The 22,067-nt window shown below is 36.3% G+C and overlaps 3 protein-coding genes across 3 annotated transcripts; 2 read left to right on the top strand and 1 right to left on the bottom strand.

Moving 5' to 3' along the window:
- Positions 1-885: 885 nt before the first annotated feature.
- Positions 886-8,999, top strand: LOC126766036 (synaptic vesicle glycoprotein 2B-like). Its single transcript, XM_050483741.1, has 10 exons — positions 886-1,241; positions 1,309-1,470; positions 6,639-6,801; positions 6,873-6,994; positions 7,059-7,365; positions 7,439-7,546; positions 7,627-7,762; positions 7,872-8,155; positions 8,241-8,368; positions 8,516-8,999. The coding sequence occupies exons 1-10, from the start codon at positions 1,049-1,051 to the stop codon at positions 8,548-8,550; spliced, it is 1,638 nt and encodes a 545-aa protein (XP_050339698.1). The 5' UTR covers positions 886-1,048; the 3' UTR covers positions 8,551-8,999.
- Positions 9,000-13,426: 4,427 nt separating this feature from the next.
- Positions 13,427-19,605, top strand: LOC126759803 (synaptic vesicle glycoprotein 2A). Its single transcript, XM_050474928.1, has 7 exons — positions 13,427-13,667; positions 15,927-16,251; positions 16,317-16,438; positions 16,725-17,287; positions 18,864-19,147; positions 19,220-19,347; positions 19,410-19,605. Exons 1-7 carry the CDS (start codon positions 13,532-13,534, stop codon positions 19,442-19,444), a joined length of 1,593 nt encoding a protein of 530 aa, XP_050330885.1. The 5' UTR covers positions 13,427-13,531; the 3' UTR covers positions 19,445-19,605.
- On the bottom strand, positions 19,504-21,091 carry LOC126759812 (neuropeptide F-like). The gene is made up of 4 exons (XM_050474940.1): positions 21,025-21,091; positions 20,141-20,321; positions 20,021-20,084; positions 19,504-19,953 (listed from the first exon to the last, which is right to left on the bottom strand). Exons 2-4 carry the CDS (start codon positions 20,317-20,319, stop codon positions 19,912-19,914), a joined length of 285 nt encoding a protein of 94 aa, XP_050330897.1. The 5' UTR covers positions 20,320-20,321; positions 21,025-21,091; the 3' UTR covers positions 19,504-19,911.
- Between the last annotated feature and the right edge of the window lie 976 nt (positions 21,092-22,067).

Below are 22,067 nucleotides of genomic sequence, written 5' to 3'. Positions count from 1 at the left end.
TAAGCCAAATTCTTAATATTGGTAGTCGAAAAAGTCTTTTCGTATTTTGTAAATAGATGTCGTTGCAGTCGTATATCTCCAGTGCTACCAATCACATTGTATACCATGTAGGGTTGGAAAGGTGCGATTTAATTTAACCAAAAAAAAGTTAAACTCGGGGAAGTTGAAAAAAAAAGTTTTTCAAAAATGAGTGAGAATAACGAAGAAATTCGTTATATTTTGAATTTTTGTATAAAAAAGGGAAGAATGCCACGCAAGCCACCAATGAAATTTGTAAAGTTTACGGATACAATGCTGTTTCAGTTCGTGTAGCACAATAATGGTTCGCTCCCTTCCGTTCTGAAAATTTCGAAGTTTCGATATACACTGATGGAATAATGCCTCTAGCGGAAAAATTGCGACTACCCAATTATAACGGAGCTCCTACTAGCAATGAACCCAATTATAACGGAGCACCTACTAGCAATGGACCATATTACTGCTAGGCTCATTCATTCCAGCGTGCTGTCAATCACGACATACATATTTACGATTCACTAATGATATGCTATTCAGCGTATTTCACTTTTGGAGAGCACTGTATCATACACAGACATCCATATGCTCGTCGGCACTTAATTTGGTCGATATTGCTAAAACTCTCTAAATATGCGGTTCTTCAAAAGTCATCAAAGTGCCTTAATTGCAAAAGAGATATACCTTTATCGATGCGAAATCTGTTGTACGTTTGCGAACATCTCGAAGAGTTTACGTTTGACATACAAACACACGAACATACATAGAGGCGCTTGTTTAGTTGTCGGAAATTTTTGATAAGAACTGAATGTGAGCGCCACGCAAAGTGAACAGGCGGCATGAATAGGTGCTAAGTCAATACGAAGCTGGCGGTTCAGTTATAAATTGGCAGTCGGTGACTGCGGCAACGATAACGGTTACGACAATTCAAGTGATACTTCATTTAGTTGCAATCTAATAAGTGTGTGAATTGCTTGAAATTAAGTTATACAAAATATTGAGAAATAAAGATTTCAGAAGTCCTTTCATAGAAATGGCGCCACATAACAATTTCAGTGACACAAAATTAGCCATTGAACCGAATTCCCACGAAAACGCTTCGCCTAACGTGGAAGATATCGAAAACTCCACAAGTGCGCGAAATGCCAAGGAAATTAGTGCGTCTAACGCTGCGCAGGACACACCACCCCTGCAGCATGACTACGACACTGTGCTTGATATGATAGGTGCGATGTTGAGCCGCAAAGTAGTGGCTTTTATTTTCAACATATTTTCCTTTTCTCTCTTCAAAAGGATATGGCCGTACGCAATGGTTACTGTTGATCACCTGCGGCTTGCTCTTGATGATGGTCATCAACGAGACAATGGGCATGAGTATTGTAACGCTTGCCTCTCAGTGCGATTTCGCTACAACATCGGTGGATAAGGCTATCATGAGCGCCGCTTCATTTGTGGGTAAGTATGCACCGAATTCATATGCATTTAGGAAAGGCTCACAATACGTTAGGTATTGTAAACAAAACATCTTTCCCCTTTTTACTGATATTTCCTGTGAAATAATTTTTCTTCAATATTTTATTATTACCGAACTATATACATATTTATCATTCACTGATTTCGGGTGTTAGTATTGTAGCGTTATAGGCACATACCTTGCCACATAAAACAGTTTTTCATACAACAACTTGATTGTGATCGTTCAGTTTGTATGACAGCTATATGCTATGGTGGTTCGATATCGACAGTTTCGGCAAATGATCAGCTTCTTGGGGGGAAAAAGACGTGTGCAAACTTTCAGATCGACATCTCCAAAACGCTGATCATTTATACTTATGTATATACATATGTACATATATATAATTTATAGGACTTCCGACGTTTCCTTCAAAGTGTTACAAACTTCGTAAAATACCGTGTACAGGGTATAATAAATGTGACCGTTCGATGGTTTGGCGTACTTTTATAAAACAAGATATTATTTCCTCCCATTAGATCTCATTTCCGGTATGAATGAGGAATAAAAAAAATGTTAAATTTTACAACAATAATCAGCTTGCGGCATAAAGTTACTTGAAATTTTTCGGTGCCAGAAATAAAGTTATTTCAACATTATGATTTTGTATTGAGAAAAACGTTCGATAAATTCGTCATATTCACACGTGGAGCTGTCTCGCAGATAATATTTGTATGTATATTAGCCCAAGTTCATATGTACTGTATGTATATGTGTACGATTGATATATCTTCACAATAATTATCAGGCAGCATGCATAATTCTTATTAATTGCACACACACATACACACGGGTTGAGAAACTTGCTTTGAGTTTTCAGAAATTGTTTTAAGAAAATCAAATACCCAAAATTATTCCTTTTGAGGCTTAGTACAGACACTTCATGTAGATATCTAGAGATCTAGTTTGTCGGGGAATAATATAATGGTAATGCAGGTTTTCCCGAAGAGCTACTCGTATTTTCGTGAAGTTTTCTCATTTTAAACAAAAATTTATATGAATTTGTGTATGCAAATAGCGCTGAATTTGATTTCCAATTGTCTTTGTAGCGGTTTTGTTCGGCAGCGACGTGATTACGTTCGTTTACGAGCAGTATTTCACCTATCGGGTTGAATCTTAATTAAAAACTTTCAGTACATCTTTTCAATTGGACTGCTTTGTATCATTTAAGAAACGTAACAGCTGTGCATTGATACGTTACACACCTATTTTGACGTGTGTTGTTATTTACAAAGTTTGTTTTCGTCAAATGTCGGAAGCGCACACGATATTAAAGGAACATTGTATGTGTGCATTGTAAATAACTACAACAAACACAGAGTAAAATAATTAAAATTTCAGCGCTACCCCAACAGTGACACATTTGCATTTGCATACATATTGGGCAGTCGAAAAAGTCTTTTCGAATTTCTTATCAAACTTCAACTAAGTTTTTTGAATTTACATACATATATTTATAATAATAATTTTTTTTTTAATATTTGTGAATTTATTTGCAATCTATCAATTGACAATCAGCAAATTTTTTAAATACATTAGTAGTGACAGGATTGATTGTTCTCCATTGAGACTAATCAATATATTCTTAAATTATTTTATTTGCTTAAACTTCTGAAAATGCAACTGTGAAATACCTTGGTCTTTATTTGGACAGACGTCTCACTTGGAAGATACACGTAAAAGAAAAAAACGAAGCGGCTTAAATTTAAAAAATGTACTGGCTTTTAGGTCAGCGATCACAACTTAGCCTTGAAAATAAAGTACAACTTTACAAGTCAATCCTTAAGCCAGTATGGACGTATGCAATGCAGTTATGGGGTACGGCGAGTATATCCAACATTGAAATCCTCTAAAGATATCAATCGAAAACTTTAAGAAGCATTGTTAGTGCTCCTTGATATGTAAGCAACTTCGAAATCCAGAAAGACTTAAATATACCTTTTGTTAAAGACGAAATCAGCAAATCTTGTCGAAAGTATTTAGGTAGATTTTCTAATAATGAAAACTTACTGGCAATAAATTTACTAGACAGCAGTATGGATGTTAGACGCTTAAAACGAACTCACATTTTGGATCTTCCATATAGATTTTAAGTAGTTTTAAGAAGTTTAAGCAAATAAAATAATAATAATAAATAAATAAAGTAAAATGTACCATTTTGGTTATTGCCATTTTTCCCCTATAGACGTTATTAAATCTGTGTAAATCGAAATTTCGAAATTTTCAGAACGGAAGCGATCGAACCATTGTTGTGCTAAATGAACTGATACAGCATCGTTAAATGAAGCTTAAAATCTTACTTTTCCAAAACTTTTTGGTATGACATAATGTGATACTGGAGTCATATGACTGCAACGAAATCTATTGACAAAATACGAAAAGAGTTTTTCGACTACCCAATATGGCATATACAACAAGTAAGGAATGGAAAGTTTGGGTGTAACCGTACATTTTATGTTTTGCAACTTGCAAGGATCAAAAATGGGTATAATTCATGTATTGGACGTTATACTCGTATGTGGCATAAAGTCAACTAGGTGTTATGTGGGTCCATCCTGTGATTCAAAAAAACTTTTTTTTTTCGATTGGTACTCGGAAAAATAGGTTCCTAGACACCTCTAAGAAAGCCTCTCCAAACATGAGTTTTTAATTGTAACGGGAAGGTCCTCCTACATACAGTTTTCTATTTTTTCTTATTATCAGATTGAAAAATTTATATCTCGCTTCCAACTACTTGAAAAAATATCTTGTTCCTTAGATTTTGTAGGAAATTGAATGCTCTACAAAAAAGGTCTATCATGATTTTTTCGTAAACCCAAACGTTTAAAAGATATTAACAGTTAAAGTTTGATTATTTTTGGGAAAATTTTTTATTTCTTATGAATTTTATAACTCAATGAAAAAAAATTTTTATGAATGATCCCATAGCCTCGATGCGACTCTTCAGCATTTTTTTAAAATGGAAATGAAAAGTAATGCTTTCTGCAAATCATCATTTTACGGTACAAAATTTGACATTTTCAACACAAAGAAAAAAATGATGTTGTTTGTTCAAAGGCTGTAAGGTTATTGAATATGTTTGACAGTTGTCATGCCAACCAAACGGAAAAAATACAACAAATGTTCCCTACTAACAATAAAAAAATTTACTTATGTACATATGTATGTCATATATGTATGTATGTATGAATGAAAACTTTCATAAGCCGTTGATAACACTCTAACACTCTTATTCAATATCTCATCAACAAATAATCGAGAATTGGAATTACCGGTCTGTAGCGGATTACGATCTAAATTCAATGTGTCTTCAATGTTGATTATAAATATATATACATATATATATACAAACATATATAGTCTTAAAAGTTATTATTTCAAGTGTTTAACAAGTAAAATTAAACATATCACAATAAGTGCTGATAAAGATGGTCACGTATAAAGAAATCAATATCAAGATCAGTGTAAAATAACCAAGTTAACCAAGATCAACGCAGGGGAAGTACTTTGAAGTGTTGGGTAAACCTTCTATTAAACTAAAGAAGCAGGGAAGGTCTAAGTTCGGGTGGAACCAAATATTTTATACTCTTGCAACTTCCACGGAAACCTTAAGGTACAAAACTTCTATTGGATCGGATCGGAGTTCAAGCACACACTGACCACATATTCGGCATAAGCTGGTATACATATGTAGCATATGGGAAAGGGGGAAAGTAGCGACCCGATTTTATTTATTCTTGGTAACATCACATATTAACTATTAACATACCACATACTACAAAAATGTTCTCTTGGTTTCATTAAGGTTTCATACCATCACCAATTAAATGGAATAAAGTCAGCCGGATGTTCGAAAATCCAGATATTAGTTATATGGGGCACAAAAATACATTGTTAGGAGTAAAACACGCTCTCTCACTTTGCTTGAGATAAATTGAAAATCCTCATACTTTTATATTAAGCACATGGGAGCTAAGTGAAGTATTGTCAGGAAATTTGAACTTTGACACATGCGGCAAAAATTCAACTATACGTACTGAGGTCCGTTTATTCGGTACCTAGGGGCTTGAAGTTCTGCGAAAGATTTATGGTCCTTTGCGCGTTAGCCACGGCGAATACCGCATTCGATGGAACGATGAGCTGTACGAGATATACGACGATATCGACATAGTTCAGCGAATTAAAAGACAGCGGCTACGCTGGCTAGGTCATGTTGTCCGGATGGACGAAAACACTCCAGCTCTGAAAATATTCGACGCAGTACCCGCCGGGGGAAGCAGAGGAAGAGGAAGACCTCCACTCCGTTGGAAGGACCAAGTGGAGAAGGGCCTGGCTTCGCTTAGAATATCCAATTGGCGCCACTTAACGAAAAGAAGAAACGACTGGCGCGCTGTTGTTAACTCGGCTATAATCGCTTAAGCGGTTTCTACGCCAATTAAGAAGAAGAAGGGGCTTGAACAGTTTTGATTGAATTTGGGCAATTTTTGATAATATGTAAAGTGGCATTCTGTAAAGGAATTATTAGCGCAAAATTGTACTCGTATTGTGTTGATTTGTGTACTAGAATGTGAAATAATCAAATGTGAAATTAAATTGTATTACTCGTATTATGGGAAGTAGGCGTGATTGTAGTCCGATTTCATAAACCAAATTTGGGTGAAATCGGTCGAGCAAGTCTCGAGATATGTAATTTTACTTAATAGTGGGCGGTGCCATCCCCATTGTCCAATTTTATATGTCAGCTTATTTAGGTATTGAGTTATCGGGCTCTTAGTAGGTTTTAGTAGTACCGTGATTTCATCGATTTTCACAAATCCGAATTCATGGTTAACCGCATCACAGTAGTCAAAGAAAGCGATCACCTTGACCGCCATTCGTGAGACTGTTGTACAGCTTCGACGTCATATTTAGTTAGTGATTGGTCCGTAAAAGCTTGAAAGTGATGAATTTTTGTTTTTAGACTTTTAGGCATAAAAAAATAAAACTAGCCTCTCTTAGGACATGATAGAACAGTAGAGTACCGTTCGTTCCTAATAAAAACTTAAACGTCACTTTAATCACGTACTAATTTAAAATATATTTATTCGTATTCGTACTCGTCTGTCCTCAGGAATAGCGCTGTTTTCATATGTTTGGGGCTATCTAAGTGACACCACAGGACGTCGGCGTATATTGCTCTTTGCAACTTTTGGCGGATGTTTGTGCTCGCTGATATCGATGTTCATGCCCAGCTTTTGGTATTTCGTATTCATGCGCTTCGTGGTGGGCTGTTTGTAAGTATTAGTTATAAGACTACAAAGTAAATCATGTTGATTTTTAATAAATTTTTGTTTTCCACCCAAAGCATTGCTGGCCCTTCCTCCACGACATACGCATTTTTGGGTGAATTTCATGCGCGAAGGCACAATGCCCTGGCAATGAACTATGCTAGTTTGTTTGTGGGCGTAGGGATGACATATGTGCCTGGTAAGTCCAAAGCTTTTTGGTACTCACTGTGAAAGTTTTTACAAAAGAGTTTTAATATTAACAGCAATCGCTTGGTTGGTGCTCTCCATGGATTGGTCACTTCAGTTGAGCGATAGCTTTGCGTTTCGTCCGTGGCGGCTTATGATGATCGTCAATCTGTTGCCAGGTCTAATAGCTGCTTGCATATTATTAATGCTACCGGAAAGTCCTAAGCTGCTTTTATCATTGCGTAAAGATGAAGAAGCCTTAGCAGCAGCAAATTGGATTTGTGAATGTAACACTGGCAAAGATTTGAAGCAGTTAGGCGTTAATAAACTAAAGGCCGAAAGAACGATGGCAGCCGATAAGGTGCACATTACGAGCAAGTCATGGTAAGATGAATAGGCTACGCAAGCGCATACGTTGGCATACAGTTATGTCTATTATTTTGTGGCTTCTTATCAGCTTTCAGACTGTTAAGCACATCTGGCAGGAGACTCGCCCATTAGTACATCGTCCATACGTTCTAAATTTTTTGATTAGCTGTGTCACTATGTGCGGCCTCTTTTTCAGGTAGATCTACAATTTATAGTTGCAGAGTTCATTATTTTCATAAATTTTATGTGTCTGGCATATTTACATTATTTTTCTAGCTCTAGTGGCATGGGTCTGTGGTTTCCAGAAATTCAAAATAGACTTAGCATGACTACAGCAGAAAATCATGAAACAATTTGTCAAATTATTGGTGACACATTTAATGATAGAAATGATCTTACAAATACTACAAAGGTAAATATTTACTAAAGTCAAAAAGTTAGGTTAGAATTCTAAAGTGTTTGAGAGGTTGTTAGAGTGTGCGTAATGTCAAACTGAACTTATCGGTTTTCCATTTTTTCAGGTATGCGTCGATGAGATCAGCGATAAAAGCTATATTGACTCGATTTCCATGGGCCTGGCCTACGTGGTGGGCTATATTCTGATAGGCGGGGTCATAAAATTATTTGGACGCAAAGCAACAATTATTGGATCTTTGCTCCTCAGCGCGGTATGCTGTGTCACGCTGTTTTGGCTGCTCAACCCGACTGCTATCGTCGTATCGTTTATTGTGTTTCTCACCATGCCAGGCCTGTGTATATCCATGCTGGGCAGTGGTGTGGTGGAACTAGTGCCCACCCATTTGCGGTAGGTGAAACTCCTCTTCCAGCGTGTTAGCATGGCATTCTACATACATACATACATATATAAACAAATATTATATTTTTTACAGTGGCAAAGCAGTTTGTATTTGCTTATTGCTCGGCCGAACGGGAAGCGTCTTCGGCAGCAATCTTATCGGTGTACTGCTGGAGTCCAATTGCCATTTGACGTTTGGCCTTTTCACTGGCTGCGTTTTGGGTAAGGCCTTTTCTTATGCGGCATTAACCTCGTGTGCTCATAAGCAAGTAAAATAGATGATTGCCTTTTAATTCTCACTTTTAATTGCCACTTTTGAATGTTTACACATACACCTGTGAATAATATTGCTTTCATTTTCATTTCCAGTTTGCATGCTGCTTACAATGACCCTGCCCATTTGAGCGCGCTAAACACTTTAAGCGATTGCCTATTAAAGCCATTGAGTGATGTGGGCGTAGCTGCATACACCGTATCTCTGATGCATTCTGATCTAGTTGTTAATTTATTTTAGGAAAATTGTTACTTAGTCGCTGAATAATTTAATGTCAACTTGTTATTTGCATTGCTTAATTGTAATGTGTTGTAACAGCATTTAATCGATAAATTGTTGAATTTATTTTGCACAGCTGCCCTTATGTAAATATTTTGAACTCAACCAGCTTTTGTTGTGTGCCTTGTAGGAAAATGTTGCATGCAGCTGTTTTGGCAATATTTTTTAACTAAAGTAGTATTACTGGTGTTCGTTTATAGTTTTATGTCAGTAGGTATACTATATACTATATTAATACTTGTTTTTTTACGAATCCACTGTCTTTACATACTTATTGTTGTAGTTGAATGTGTAAGTGTTTCAAGCTAAAATAAAGTTTTATTAAAATAAAAGCTGAAGTTTATTATTCTGGGGAACTGTAAGCATTTTAAGAGTTAAAATCTTCAAAAATATTTCAATACATCAGATTGGAAGTTTGCGTGAATTTCATTTAAAACGCCTCGTTGGTTTCGGTCGTAACTCAGGGGATTCGTCAAAAAAATCCAGAAAAGAAAGCAGACAATATTTGGATCTTTCACAACGAGTGAATTTTCTTTAAATTATGGAAAGAAAGATATTGCTCATCTCACATTTTTATTTCTTCCTATCGATTTAATGTATTTGATTCGCTAAACTTGCCATGAGACAATTGAAGTCTAAAAAAATTATTGAGAAATGAATATTATGTCGAGTCCATGAACAATAAATTTATGCAATATGGTTTATTAATAAACTATCGGATTACAACTACGCGCACGATAACTTTATGTTGAAAGCCAAATTTTCTAAAACTTTTAAATCAAAATTAAACAAATCATTTTAGTGGACCAAAAATAAAGTCCTGTTTCTATAGAAAGGGAAAATACACTTGCCGATGCTTTTCCAACACAAATATTCATACATACAGTATGTTCATATATAATCAAACTTCAAGTTATTTTTTTATATTTATATTGAACTTTAATCAAATATGTACCATTTGATCGACCACTTTTTGCCATTTTTTCGCTAGAGACATTTTGCCATCAGTGTAAAAGTTTTCTGGTTTCTCGGCGAAAAACTGCGACAAGTAATTTTCACAGGCTTCTCTTGAAGCCAACTTTATACTATTAAGGGAATTCTGCATTGACCGAAAGAAATGGTAGTCCGATGGTGCAAGGTCTTGGCTATATGGTGGATGCATCAAAACTTCCCAGCTAAGCTCTCCCAGTTTTTGCTGAGTCATCAAAGATGTGTGTGGTCTGTTGACCCTTTCTGTTGATCAGTTTGCTCTCTTCAATCTCATCAGTTGTTGACAGTAAAATGTAAAATCAATCGTTCGACCAGGCTGGAGCATTCCTTTCTAATCCCACCAAGCAGTTAGCATAACCTTTCGAGGCATCAATCCTGGCTTTCCGACCATTTGTTGAGTTTACCCCGCATAGACCATGATCTTTTTCACACGTTATTGTCCTATTTGATCCACGTTTCGTCTGCTGTTACCATTCGCTTCAAAAATGGTTCGATTTCATTTTGTTTCAGCAAAGAGTCGGAAATGTTAATTCGGTCCATGCAATTTTTTACAGACAATTCATGTGGTATTCAAACATCGAGCTTCTTTTTGTAGCCAGCCTTTTTTAAATTGTTCAAAACCGTTTGATGATGAATGTTTAGTTCCTTAGCGATGTCATAGCTGCTTATATAACGGTCCTGGTCGGTCTTTTCCATAATTTCATCGACTTTTTCAATGATAGGTCGACCAGAGCGAGATGCATCTTTCACATCGAAAGAATCGAGCGAACCATTATTGTGCTACATGAACTGAGACAGCATTGTCTCCGTAAACTTCGCAAATTTCATTGTTGGGTTTCGTGGCATTAATCCCTTTTTTATAAAAAAAATTCAAAATAAAGCGAAGTTCTTCATTATTTTTATTCATTTTTGAACAGCTGTAACTTTTCTTCAACTTCCCCGAATTTAAATTTTTAAATGAAGCTTAAAATCTCACCTTTCCAACACAATATGGTATAACACAATGTGATTGGTAGCACTGGAGATATACGACTTCAACGACATCTATTGACAAAATACGAAAAGACTTTTTCGACTACACAATATATTATATTATATTATCTATGTACATATCCATGTTCAATTTAATGTGCGAAAACTCTTCAAACGAATAATCTATGCACAATCACGTATGTACATTCTTAGCTCCATTTCTTAATAATTAATCCGTTAAAAATATACTCAATGTTTTTATTGTTTAATTCTTACTTGTGTTCATATAGTATATTCATTGCATACGTACATGTGTGAGGTAATAAAATCGGCAATTAATTTTAATGTATTTGCAACCAATATTTAAGTGAAGCGTTTAACAAGGTGTATAAGTTAATTTAAAATGACAATGTAGTTAATTTATAAATAATGAATATGAAAATAGGGTGGAGCAAAAATAGAAGTACATAAGACAAGAAATCAAATCCATCGATATACAGGGAATTTTGGGGAACAATACTGTTTTTTCTGTGTGAACCGGAAATGGTGAAGCAGTGGGCTAAGTGGTCTTTCTATGGCTAAGGACAACATTTGAGAACTCTAAGATGCATAGTTACATACTCGTATATATGAACATACTATTGTGGCCAAAAAATATTAAGACTTTTTAATTTAAATTTCGCGCGAAAAAACATTCGTTGAAATATTTTTTTTCTAGGTTGATATGACGCTCAGTGATAACTGTGCCGAATGTCATATAAAAATAATCACTAGTGCTAAGTATTCTGAAGTACATAAAGTGCATTCGGCGAAATTTTACGATGAGTGATATTATTCAACAAAGAAGATCCATTAAAGTTTGTGTGTGGAATCAAATTTCTGGTGCCGAAACATTCAGAATGTTGGAAAAGGCCTTCGGTGATAACTGTTTGTTGCGAGCAAGTATTTTTGATTGGCACAAGTTATTCAAAGAGCGTCGAGAACGGATCGACGATGAACCATGTCTAGGACGGCCATGAACATAAAAAATGAAGAAATTGGTGCTTGTGAATCGATTATTAACAGTTAGAGATCTTACTGGCATCTTTGGAATATCGAAAGGATTAGTAAAACCAAAGATCAATTGGGCCTAAGAAAAGTGAAAGCACGATTGGTTCCAAAATACTCAATTTTTTCCAAAAACAGCGTAGCATTATCGTCTGTAACGTAATTATGAACAAATAACGTATTATTGAAGCTATACTCCGACCCCGAAACAGATGATCAACGGCCGAATATCGTTTCAAAGGTGAGCCAAAGCCGAAAAAGCCACATCAGCGCGGATCGAAAATCAAGGTTATGTTGACAGTTTTTTTCGATTATCGATTCGATTAAAGAGGCCGGAGTTATGGGACGACAACTCTTGGTTTTTGATTCTTCATGAGTTTTTCGACCAATATCGTGCCGAAACCACCATATTTGTCTGATTCAGCTCCGTGTGACTTCTGGCTATTCAGCAAACTCAAACGACCGCTTCAGGGAAGCCGTTTTGAATCAAATGAAGACATTAAGCGTGAATCGCTGTGCGCATTGAAAGCTACTCTGGAAATTGACTTTAACAACTGTTTCGAGCATTGCAAAAAACGTAGGCACAAGTATGGTGGGTATTGGTGTTGGGGACAAGGGAGAATACCTTGAGGGGGACGACGTAAATTTTGAAGAATAAATTAAAAGTTTTAAAATTATGAACAAAGTATTACTATTTCTTGCTCATTGCAGTATATAAATATACGCCTAAGATTTAATTATATTAATTTATAGATTATATTTTCCCGCCTTGTTTTGAGGCTGTCACCTGGTGACACACCTAGAGTTCGTACCGGTTATACTCGTGTAACACACTTCTAATGCCTGACTAATGATAAATATTTTAGCTGTTTTGTAAACATCACCTTTCACTTATCAAATGAAATCAACAGACGATACGAAATAAAATATGCTAATTCTTACTTTCGGTTACTTTGTTGTCGTCAGTACTTTACAGCTACTGCTTTCTTTTATAATGTTATTTATGCGAAGCTCAATAATTTGTGCTAGACCTCACTAATCAAAAAGTTAGCTAAAATTGTTATTAGAATCATCATTAAACATAATTTAATTGTATCTAAAATGTGCACAATTTGCCACACTGTAGTTGGTTGGGATTCTCGTAGAATCAAGAGTCACTGCACGAATACGTCATAAATGAGCCTCCAACAACCTTCGGAACGCAGCCAAAAAACCAGACGTAAATAAAAAACTGAGAAAAAATATATTAATAAAATCGTTACAATTAATTGCACACACATACATACATAACTGAACAGGTGACCTCCCATGCAAATTTTATAAAATCCCAACCGTTAAGCAAAACCGGATTATTACTCAGAACAGCATAATGTTTAACAACATACTGTACAAACCGGTATCCATGTATGTTTGTACGATGGTGTCCGACAGATCATATGAATAATTGAGTTTTTGTTTACAAACAAACAATTGAGATAAGATTCAGAATGAAAATAAAAACACACACACGCTCACGCTTTCCTCATTCTTAATGCTGCAAAGCGTTTTGGAATCTCGCTTCAAAGGCAGCATTATTAGAACGCTGGCGCTTGGTAGCTATGTAGTGTCTAGTTCTAAATTCATAACTTAGATGAAAACTTGTATTGTAAATAATTAAAAATAAATTCACGATTGCGGCAGTCAATGCAAATCACAATAAGCGTGTAAAAATCATTCAACGAAGGAGTGCTGCTGGCGACAGTGGATTTCAGTAGTAATTGAGCGCTGGCCGTGGCCAGACTGGATCGTGGCAATTTCCAAGTAATTTTATCAATTCGCGCAAAATGCAATTCTCGGATAGCAAGAACGAAGGCCGCCAACCTATCGGAGTAGGCATTTCAGAGGCGGCCAACCGAGCTGCGCTGGCGGGCGTCGGCGCGTTTAACGAATTCGACTATGAATATGTGCTGGCGCGCATTGGTACGTGCAGAGTTGTCATATTTCTGTGCCAAGATTAACAGGCAAAGTGCGAAATTCGTTAGAAATACGAGTTTTTTTTTTGAAATTTTTTGTTTTACCATTAAAAACATATGAAAATTAAGACAGTTCACATGTTCTAAGAATTAAAAGTTGAAAATTTTATTTGGAACTAAATGTTAAAGGCGTTATGGCAAACTCACTATTAATGTCTTCGAGAAAAAATATAAAAATTATAATTACAATATCCAAAGTTGAAACTAGTTTTGAAAGAAAAGTGTGATTGAGCAGCGTTCAAACTAAATAGATTAGACTACAACTGTTCAAAGGAAGTTTAATACGCCATTTAAGAGTGGTAACAATTGCATCTAAGCAATAAATACATGATAAAATTAGATACAATTATATTTACAATTATGAAACTAACTGCTAATTATGAAAAACTGTACTGAATTCATGTGATACGCAATAGCTAATATACATAACCTGTTGAACTAAAGTTGAACTGAAGTTACATACATATATATCAAACGCTCCACGAATCGTGAGAGATTTAACGGATATTTACATGCACTGTGATTTAATATTTAAAAAAAAAATTCATTTCAATTCGTTTTTCAAGAATCTTAATTTATTTTTAATGCTAGTTTTTACATATTTTTTTATGGTTCTATGTTCGAGGGATATACAAGTCAAATTAATTTGATTTCATTTGTGTATTGTATGAAATGTGTACATTAATATACAGCCATGGGCGCATAAATAGCTCATTTAAAGAGGCATTTGTTTTATTTTAAAAATTATTAATTTTCATATTACTTAAACACTAAAGCAATAAATATTTTATTATCCTGAAAAAAAAATGAAAAAAATCAATATCCTATATGGCAGCTGGGACACATAAATAGTACAATCTGAAAAATGTTTATAGAAAGGTACAACAGTTCATAAAAATGATTAAAAAAGTTGAATACGATGGCTAACTTCGTTAGTATTTGGTGCGTTAAACACAATTTTTCATCACCCACTCACGTCTTTTTTGACTCCGTTCCTTTGGAATTGCATATCTAGCCCATAAATCATCAAAATTATTTGAATTTTTGCTTGCTATTTTGGTTTGACATCATTCTACAAATTTTCTATTGGATTCAAATCCGGGCCTTGCACAGGCCAATCTACATTACTACTACTATAGTACTACATTTGTGATGTGCTTCGGACCATTTTATTTTTCAGTATATTCAAATACTGAAACCTGTTCATTTTACCATTTATATGAACAATTGGCATGATGCCATACCATGAAAAGACTTTCACCACCGTGCTTAATGCTTTTTTTTGTTATACATATATAGAGTTAAGAGCTTGACCTTGTGGACGAAGTACAAATGTTTTTTCACCCCAATCCATTTATCTTAGTTTCGTCGCTCCAAAGCATCTTCGATCATAATTTCTCTGGCTGACTTAAAAAGGATTGGCTTTGGTCTTCTCTACTGTGGTTTTGTCAACAGTAATATCGATTTTAAGTGGTCTTGGTCTTTGTGGTATATTTTTGGCGATACAAGATGGGTCTCTTTTCCGGCGTGCAATGTTTTCCTCTTCTAATTTTAATGAAATATCGATGCGAACTAAAAAATGCCTTTATGTGGCCACTTCAAATCAACACTATGCAATAAAATTGCTGCTTAACGAAACTTAATAGAAATTGAACGGTTTTTTTGACCAGGGAAATGAGCTTCACAACGGTAACTAGAAGATACATACCACATTTTTATTGTTCAGCTACTTTAGGATTACAGATTTTAGAAGTAACACTGTATTCGGATTGGTGCTATTTACATGTCCATGACTGTATATAGACTGTGTTCATTGAGCTTCCAAAGTGTTCAAAGTAAAACGGAATATGCACTTTCGAAAAATGGTGATTTACTCTTGATCTCTGCTTTCAAACCAAAAGCCGTTATGAGACTTTATCATTTATTCTAAATCACTTCTTCGCACTTCTTACAATTTTAGATTTTTGTTAAGTTATAAGTTCGTTCGCTATTTCCTGCAAGAGTGTGAAAAGATTCGAGTTTGGTGGGTTAAGTAAACACCGTTACCTTATTCGTACCACGTAGAACATACGTAATTTACAGTAACAGTACAGTAATTTGAAAATTTGAAAACTGCTTTACGATATATTCTTTTTTATAATTATGCTATATTTGCAACAAGTCGCCGAAATAAAGTTAAACTATTTCTTAACACTCACTACGTTAGGTTTCGGCAAGGCACAATGGCTACTACTGCTCATCTCCGGCCTTTTGACGCTCTGCTCTATGGCCACGCAAACTTCGGTGGGCATCATGGCCATAGCGTCACAGTGCGAGTTCGGCATGAGTCAAGCGGAAAAGGGTATAATGATGGCGGCGTGTGTAACGGGCATTTTTCTATCTACATACTTCTGGGGTTATGCCAGTGATGCATTCGGACGACGTTCGGTGCTCTTCTACGGCATTGTCGTCACAAATCTGCTCCAGTTTGTCTCCATGTTCATTACAAATATATGGGCCTTCAACTTAGTCAACTTATTCATGGGCATAAGGCATGTATAGGCGGCTATTTCATCCATTATGTCTAGAATAAATGACGATAAATTTTTATTTACAGCTTAGGTGGCGTCTCTGCTGCCATCTATGCATACCTCAGCGAGTTCAACACTGACAAGCATCGCGCTGTGGTAATTAACTATTCCACAATGTTCGTGAGCATCGCTGCAATCTACATGCCTGGTGAGTATTTACATATCAAGTTAATATAATTTATATTTAAATATTGTACTTAATGCGTTGTTATTATTTAAGCAGGTTTTCGCAAAAAATTATTTGGAATTGTTTTAATGATTAATATCATATGACTAATTAATGTAAATTTGTAAACCAATTAATATTGTGGTTTGTAGAAGGGGGGTGGTTTATACAGTTACAGCTCGATATGTCATTCATTAACTCTCTCTATCTTAAATAGTGTACGGCATCATCTATCAATTCTACTTAACCTTAAAATTTTAAATTCCAGCAACCTGTTGGCTTGTTCTTTCCGCTGATTGGTCACTTCACATAAGTGATAGTTTCATATTTCGGCCATGGCGTTTGATCATCCTGCTGAATCTCATACCAGGCTTAATTGGTGCGGTAATGCTGTATCCCTTTCCGGAGAGTCCAAAGCTACTGTTGGCGCAGGATAAGGAGTACGAGGCCCTCGCTGCGCTGGAATGGATCTGTAAATTTAATCGTGGTCGTTCTATAGCAAGTGTTTTTGGCAATGATGCCGATTTCAAATTAAAACCGGAACAGATCGGGGACGACAATTTGCGAAGTGCTGGTGGTATTTGTGGAGTCCTTGTGAATATTTGGAGAGCAACAGTGCCGCTCTTTCACAAACCGCATTGTGTGAATTTCTTATTGAGCATTGTTTCGGTGTTCGGTATGTTTCTCACATCGGCGGGCATGCAGATTTGGTATCCGGAAATTGTGAATCGCTCGTCGGGTGATAATGCCGGCAACAGTTCGTTAGTGTGTGATATTCTAGAAGCTTCGTTCGAAAAACAACGCCTGAATGTAACCACGGTTGATATGGAGGTAAGTAAATATCTTTGTTTCTTATGCTGGTCTGAAAGAAGGTCGGTTTTAAGTAACCTAATCCTATTAAACGACTTTTTATTTTCAAGATAATTGGAACCAAAAATGCTTTATTGTTGAATAATATTTCTGCTTTTAGCGCTAAGTTATATTAGATGCGTATTTAAGTGGATTAAAATCTAGCTACTGGTCGGGAAACCAGAAAAGTACCGATAGGGTTTGTGTGAATTTCCGCTTAGTGATTCAATTGAAATAATATTAGAAAGAGACGACTTTGCATCACCAATATAAATGATTAATAAATCGAGTTCAGAAGTCATAACCTCAAAAAATCCATGACATGATAAATTTAAACTCAGTAAGTCAAAAATTATCAATAACTGAAAATCGCAAAATTTATCTGTTTTAGGCACAAAGATACACTGTTATGAGTAAAACACGCTCTCTTATTTTCATTCGGATAATTCACATATTGGCCCGGCTGTTCGAAAATCAATATACTTGGATTATATTAAGTATACAGGGTTTTCCCGGACAGTAATAAGACTGAGATGATTAAAAAAATAGAACCAATCATTACAATTCTTTAAACATTTTCAAAATAGGCTTCTTCTGCGTTGTTGCAGCGCTGCCAGCGCGATTTCCAAGCATTGAAGGCGCCACAGAAGGCATCTGATCCCCTCTGTCGTCTTAAAATGCTTGCCTTTCATCGGCCTTTTCAGGTAAGGAAACAAAAAAGTTCGGAGGGCCACATCTGGGCTGTAAGGCGGCTACGGAATCGTTGGGATGCTGGCCCTGGTTAGGTAGCTGTTCACAAGAAAGGCAGTGTCAGCCGGGGCGTTGTCGTGGTGCGACTTTTAATCGGCTGCGATGTCTGTCGAACCCGATTGACCATTCGTTTGAGTTTCTTGAGGACTTCACGTAAAACTTGGCATTGACGGTTTGTCCAAGAGGAACAAATTTATGATGGACGATGCCTTTGATGTCAAAAAAGACAATAAGCATCGTTTTCACTATGGATTTGCTCACCCTTCTTTTTTTTGAGCGAGAAGACGGCGGTATTCGCCACTCGGAAGATTGCTTCTTTGTCTCGGGGTCATACTCAAAGATCCATGACTCGTCACCAGTGACTACATACGTTATTCAAAAATTGGGGGTCACTTTCACCCATGTTCAAATTTTTTCGCAAAAATGTTTGTTCTGTTTCTCCAGGTGCTCGGAGACATTTGACCAGCCGCTCGTTCGTTAGCTCTCGGGCGTAAAATTTAATGTCTCCGGCGTATTTAGGTATTAATTTTTCGCGCTTTTAGTAGTTTTTAACTGTGGCGTTATATGGGAAGTGAGCGGTCCTACCATCCGATTTCAACCATTTTTACATTGTCGGTAATAGTTCTTATAGGAATTTTCATAAGCGAATTTGGCTATTGTAGCTTTAGTGAAAAATTATGTGAAAAAACTAGTATACCCTGTAGCAACACATTGCAAGAATATAAAAAAGTATTTAAATATCTTTCTAACGTCCAATTCTGTTAGAGTTTTACAAATATTTGTTAAATATGCTGTATTTTCCTTCCAGATCTGCGATGACAGTATTACGGCCAAGACTTACATAGACAATATGATTGTGGGCTGCGCCTTCTTAGTGGGTTTTGCCATACAGGGTGCGCTGTTGAATCCTTTGGGCCGCAAAAATGTCTTATTAGCCGCATTGGCCATTGGCACACTGAGTGGCATTTTGTTGCACTTCGTTACTAATGCACAAGTTGTACTGGTGCTATTCTGTTTGTATATATTGATGCCGGGATTATCCATTTCGATTATGTGCGGCGCAATGGTGGATTTGGTGCCAACACAATTGAGGTGAATATGGAATGAATAATGAAATCCTAATTTGATCATTAAAAATTAATTATATAATACTTTTTCGTTCAGGGGCAAAGCGGTTAGCATTGGTTTGGCGATGGGTCGTCTGGGCGTGATAGTCGCTTCCAATTTGATTGGCGTTATGCTGGAGCCCTATTGTAACACCACTTTTGCCATCCTCACGGCGTCGATTTTAAGTGAGCATTTTATATTTGTATTTATATTATATTTTTTAATATGTGTTCCTTTGTTTTTCTAGTCTGCGGCTTTTTAGTGCACTTTCTACCTATATGAAGCGGATGCCAAGCTGTCGTTATGTCTTACGAGCTTGCTAACTAATGAAACAAATCAAAATTTTGAGCGCATTTTGCTCATTTTGCTGTGGTTTTACACAATTTGCCTTTATTTTCTTGTGACATTTAATAATATTTTAACATTGGTTATAAGCTTTATCATCCAAGAGCTTTTTTTACATATAAGAGTATAGATATTTACATATACAGTTAAATCTATATTTATATGAACGAAAATAGTTAAGCATGCAATACTTGGAAACTGGCAATTTTATTAATACTGTACAAATATTCATTAAGTTGACGGAAACTAGTCTCCATTATGGGTCACTTATTACATTTTAAATAGTTTTAAGTCTAATTTCTGATGCAGTATTTTTAACATAATCCCTACTGAATCCTTTGGGTACTCAGAATCCATATTCTCAATGCCGTTTAAATAAGTGACTTTCTGCGTTAGTGTTGGCCTTAAAAAGGTTCGTCAGCGGCAGGATTTTCAATGGCACGAACCTACAAAAGGAAGATCACATATTGAGAAAAACAATGCAAGCTAACCCGCTTTGACTGAATCACGTACCACGTCAGGATTTTCGAGTAAATGTTGGCGCAAAAACCATAATAACGGCGCACGCTTACCGAACCTGTTTCGAAAAAACGACATTAGCAGACATTTTCTTCGTGCTTTAAGTGCAGTTACCTGGCTCGTGCTCGATCCCCATAGTATGTGTCCAGGTCTTGCAAATATTTGAGTGCGTCGGCCATGTTGCTGATGTCGTTGTTGCGTGGTGGACGGGAGTTGTTGGCTGTTGCGGTGTGTGCTGTCAGAAGTGCCAAGGCAACTATCACAATGACAGCGAAGCGTAGAATTGAAGACATTGCTGTAAAAGTAAGAGAAATAGTTGTAACGCGTAATTTCGAATGTAAAAAGTTATCCTGGTCACCATGCCAAATGGAAAAATTTGGGTTATAAAGGCAATACAAAGGCAAGGAATCGAAGTTATGTGAAACATTGAAACATGCTGCTCCTTAATAATAGGGCTCTAAAAAATACTATATGTTCAATAAGTTTTCGAAATTCTTTTTAGAAAAACTTCATCAAGTAAAACTGAATACTAAGGGCCGTTTGCACAATATCTAGTTAGCAGCTATCTGTTGGTTAAGTTCTGATTAAAAAAAGTTCTTTACCGAAAAATGGAGTTTTGGTTAAGTTAACCAAAACTTAACTGACAGATGGGTGTTAATCGGACATTAAGAAAACGTCTCTAAGAAAAACTAAAAATTTGAGTTGCACAAAGTAAAAGTAAATGTCGATCAGGTCTCATATCGATTCTATTCGGCCTAATATTATATCGGAGTTGAAAATTTATATATTGTTGTATACTGGATATTTTGGATTCTAAACAAAAACCCAATTTGAATTTTTTTTGAGTAAAGTATCTGCAACAACAACAAATATTCACACAAAATGTATCAAAATCAGTATTTGAAAGAAATTTGCAGTGGAAACACTTTTCAGAAAATCTGATTTACCAGCCACCAGTTTAAAATCACGAGCACAAAATTTGTCTTAATTCAACTTACTAGGACGTAATGACTTCCAACGGAATGCGCACCAATTATTAAACGTTTAACGCTGCCACTCGCTTTGGCTACTAATAAGCTGCGCTGGTTGCTGCTCCTTTTATATCCATAAATATTATCTGCGTTGCCCGAGAGGAAATACGATCGCTCGTGTGACAAAAAGAGACGACAAAAAAACAAACAACAATTGTGGTAGTAATGGGACAACGGAAGTGGCTTCCGTGGTAGCAGTGAAAACTGAATAATTGAGCAGTGAAAAAGGAAAAATGTGTAGGAAATGGAAATAGGGAGTTAAGAGTTGTCATACCTGTTGCGCTTATTAAAACGTGTTGTTGTTTTGTCAAACTTTTTTTTTTAGAATTTCATTCAAATGAATGGTAGGCAGAGGAAACCACAAGGCTGCATAATGAAATGAAGAAAGTTTGTCGCTTCCATATGGTGGCATGTGCAAATGTTTTTTGTATACCCTGAACAGGGTATATAAAGTTTGTCACGAAGTTGGTAATAACCAGGAGAAAACGTCGGAGACGCTATAAAAATATTGACGACAGCGTTCGTTAGAGCAGAGGTACGCGATTAAATTCTGTGTGAAACTCGGTAAATCTGCGACAGAGACGTTTGATATGATCAAGCAGGCTTACCCAGATGTTGCTTTAGCAAGAAGTGGTGTGTTTCGGTGGCACCAGGCTTTTTGGAGGGCCGGGAAGAGGTCGCTGATGAAGACCGTGCTGGGAGACCTGCGACTTCGACAAACACCGACAATGTGACTAGTGTGCGCAAAGTTTTGAACTCAGTTCGTCGACTAAGTATTCGTTTAATTGCCCAGAAATTAAATTTCGCAAAATCTGTGGTTCAGTCTTCAAGAGACTCAAACGAAGATTAATCGGGTCCGACATGACATCGCAGCCGATTGGAAGTTGCACCACGACAACGCCCGGCTCACACCGTATTTCTTGTGAACAGCTACCTAACCAAGGCCGACATCTCAACGCTTCCGCAGCCACACTACAGCCCAGATGTGGCCCCCAGGACATTTTTTGTTT

This window comes from Bactrocera neohumeralis, chromosome 2, assembly GCF_024586455.1.
Source record: "Bactrocera neohumeralis isolate Rockhampton chromosome 2, APGP_CSIRO_Bneo_wtdbg2-racon-allhic-juicebox.fasta_v2, whole genome shotgun sequence".
In the NCBI taxonomy this organism is placed as follows: Eukaryota; Metazoa; Arthropoda; class Insecta; order Diptera; family Tephritidae; genus Bactrocera; species Bactrocera neohumeralis.
This window is presented reverse-complemented; position numbering and strand designations above follow the sequence as displayed.

Excerpts from the sequence above, each read along its gene's own strand:
- LOC126766036 (XM_050483741.1), top strand. The coding sequence starts at position 1,049 with ATGGCGCCACATAACAATTTCAGTGACACAAAATTAGCCATTGAACCG. Across the intron at positions 6,802-6,872 it reads CGCTTCGTGGTGGGCTGTTT|CATTGCTGGCCCTTCCTCCA; the intron begins GTAAGTATTAGT and ends TTCCACCCAAAG. Across the intron at positions 8,156-8,240 it reads CTAGTGCCCACCCATTTGCG|TGGCAAAGCAGTTTGTATTT; the intron begins GTAGGTGAAACT and ends TATTTTTTACAG.
- LOC126759803 (XM_050474928.1), top strand. The coding sequence starts at position 13,532 with ATGCAATTCTCGGATAGCAAGAACGAAGGCCGCCAACCTATCGGAGTA. Across the intron at positions 16,439-16,724 it reads CGCTGCAATCTACATGCCTG|CAACCTGTTGGCTTGTTCTT; the intron begins GTGAGTATTTAC and ends TTTAAATTCCAG. Across the intron at positions 17,288-18,863 it reads TAACCACGGTTGATATGGAG|ATCTGCGATGACAGTATTAC; the intron begins GTAAGTAAATAT and ends TTTTCCTTCCAG.
- LOC126759812 (XM_050474940.1), bottom strand. The coding sequence starts at position 20,319 with ATGTCTTCAATTCTACGCTTCGCTGTCATTGTGATAGTTGCCTTGGCA. Across the intron at positions 20,085-20,140 it reads GGGGATCGAGCACGAGCCAG|GTTCGGTAAGCGTGCGCCGT; the intron begins GTAACTGCACTT and ends TTTTCGAAACAG. Across the intron at positions 19,954-20,020 it reads TACTCGAAAATCCTGACGTG|GTTCGTGCCATTGAAAATCC; the intron begins GTACGTGATTCA and ends TTCCTTTTGTAG.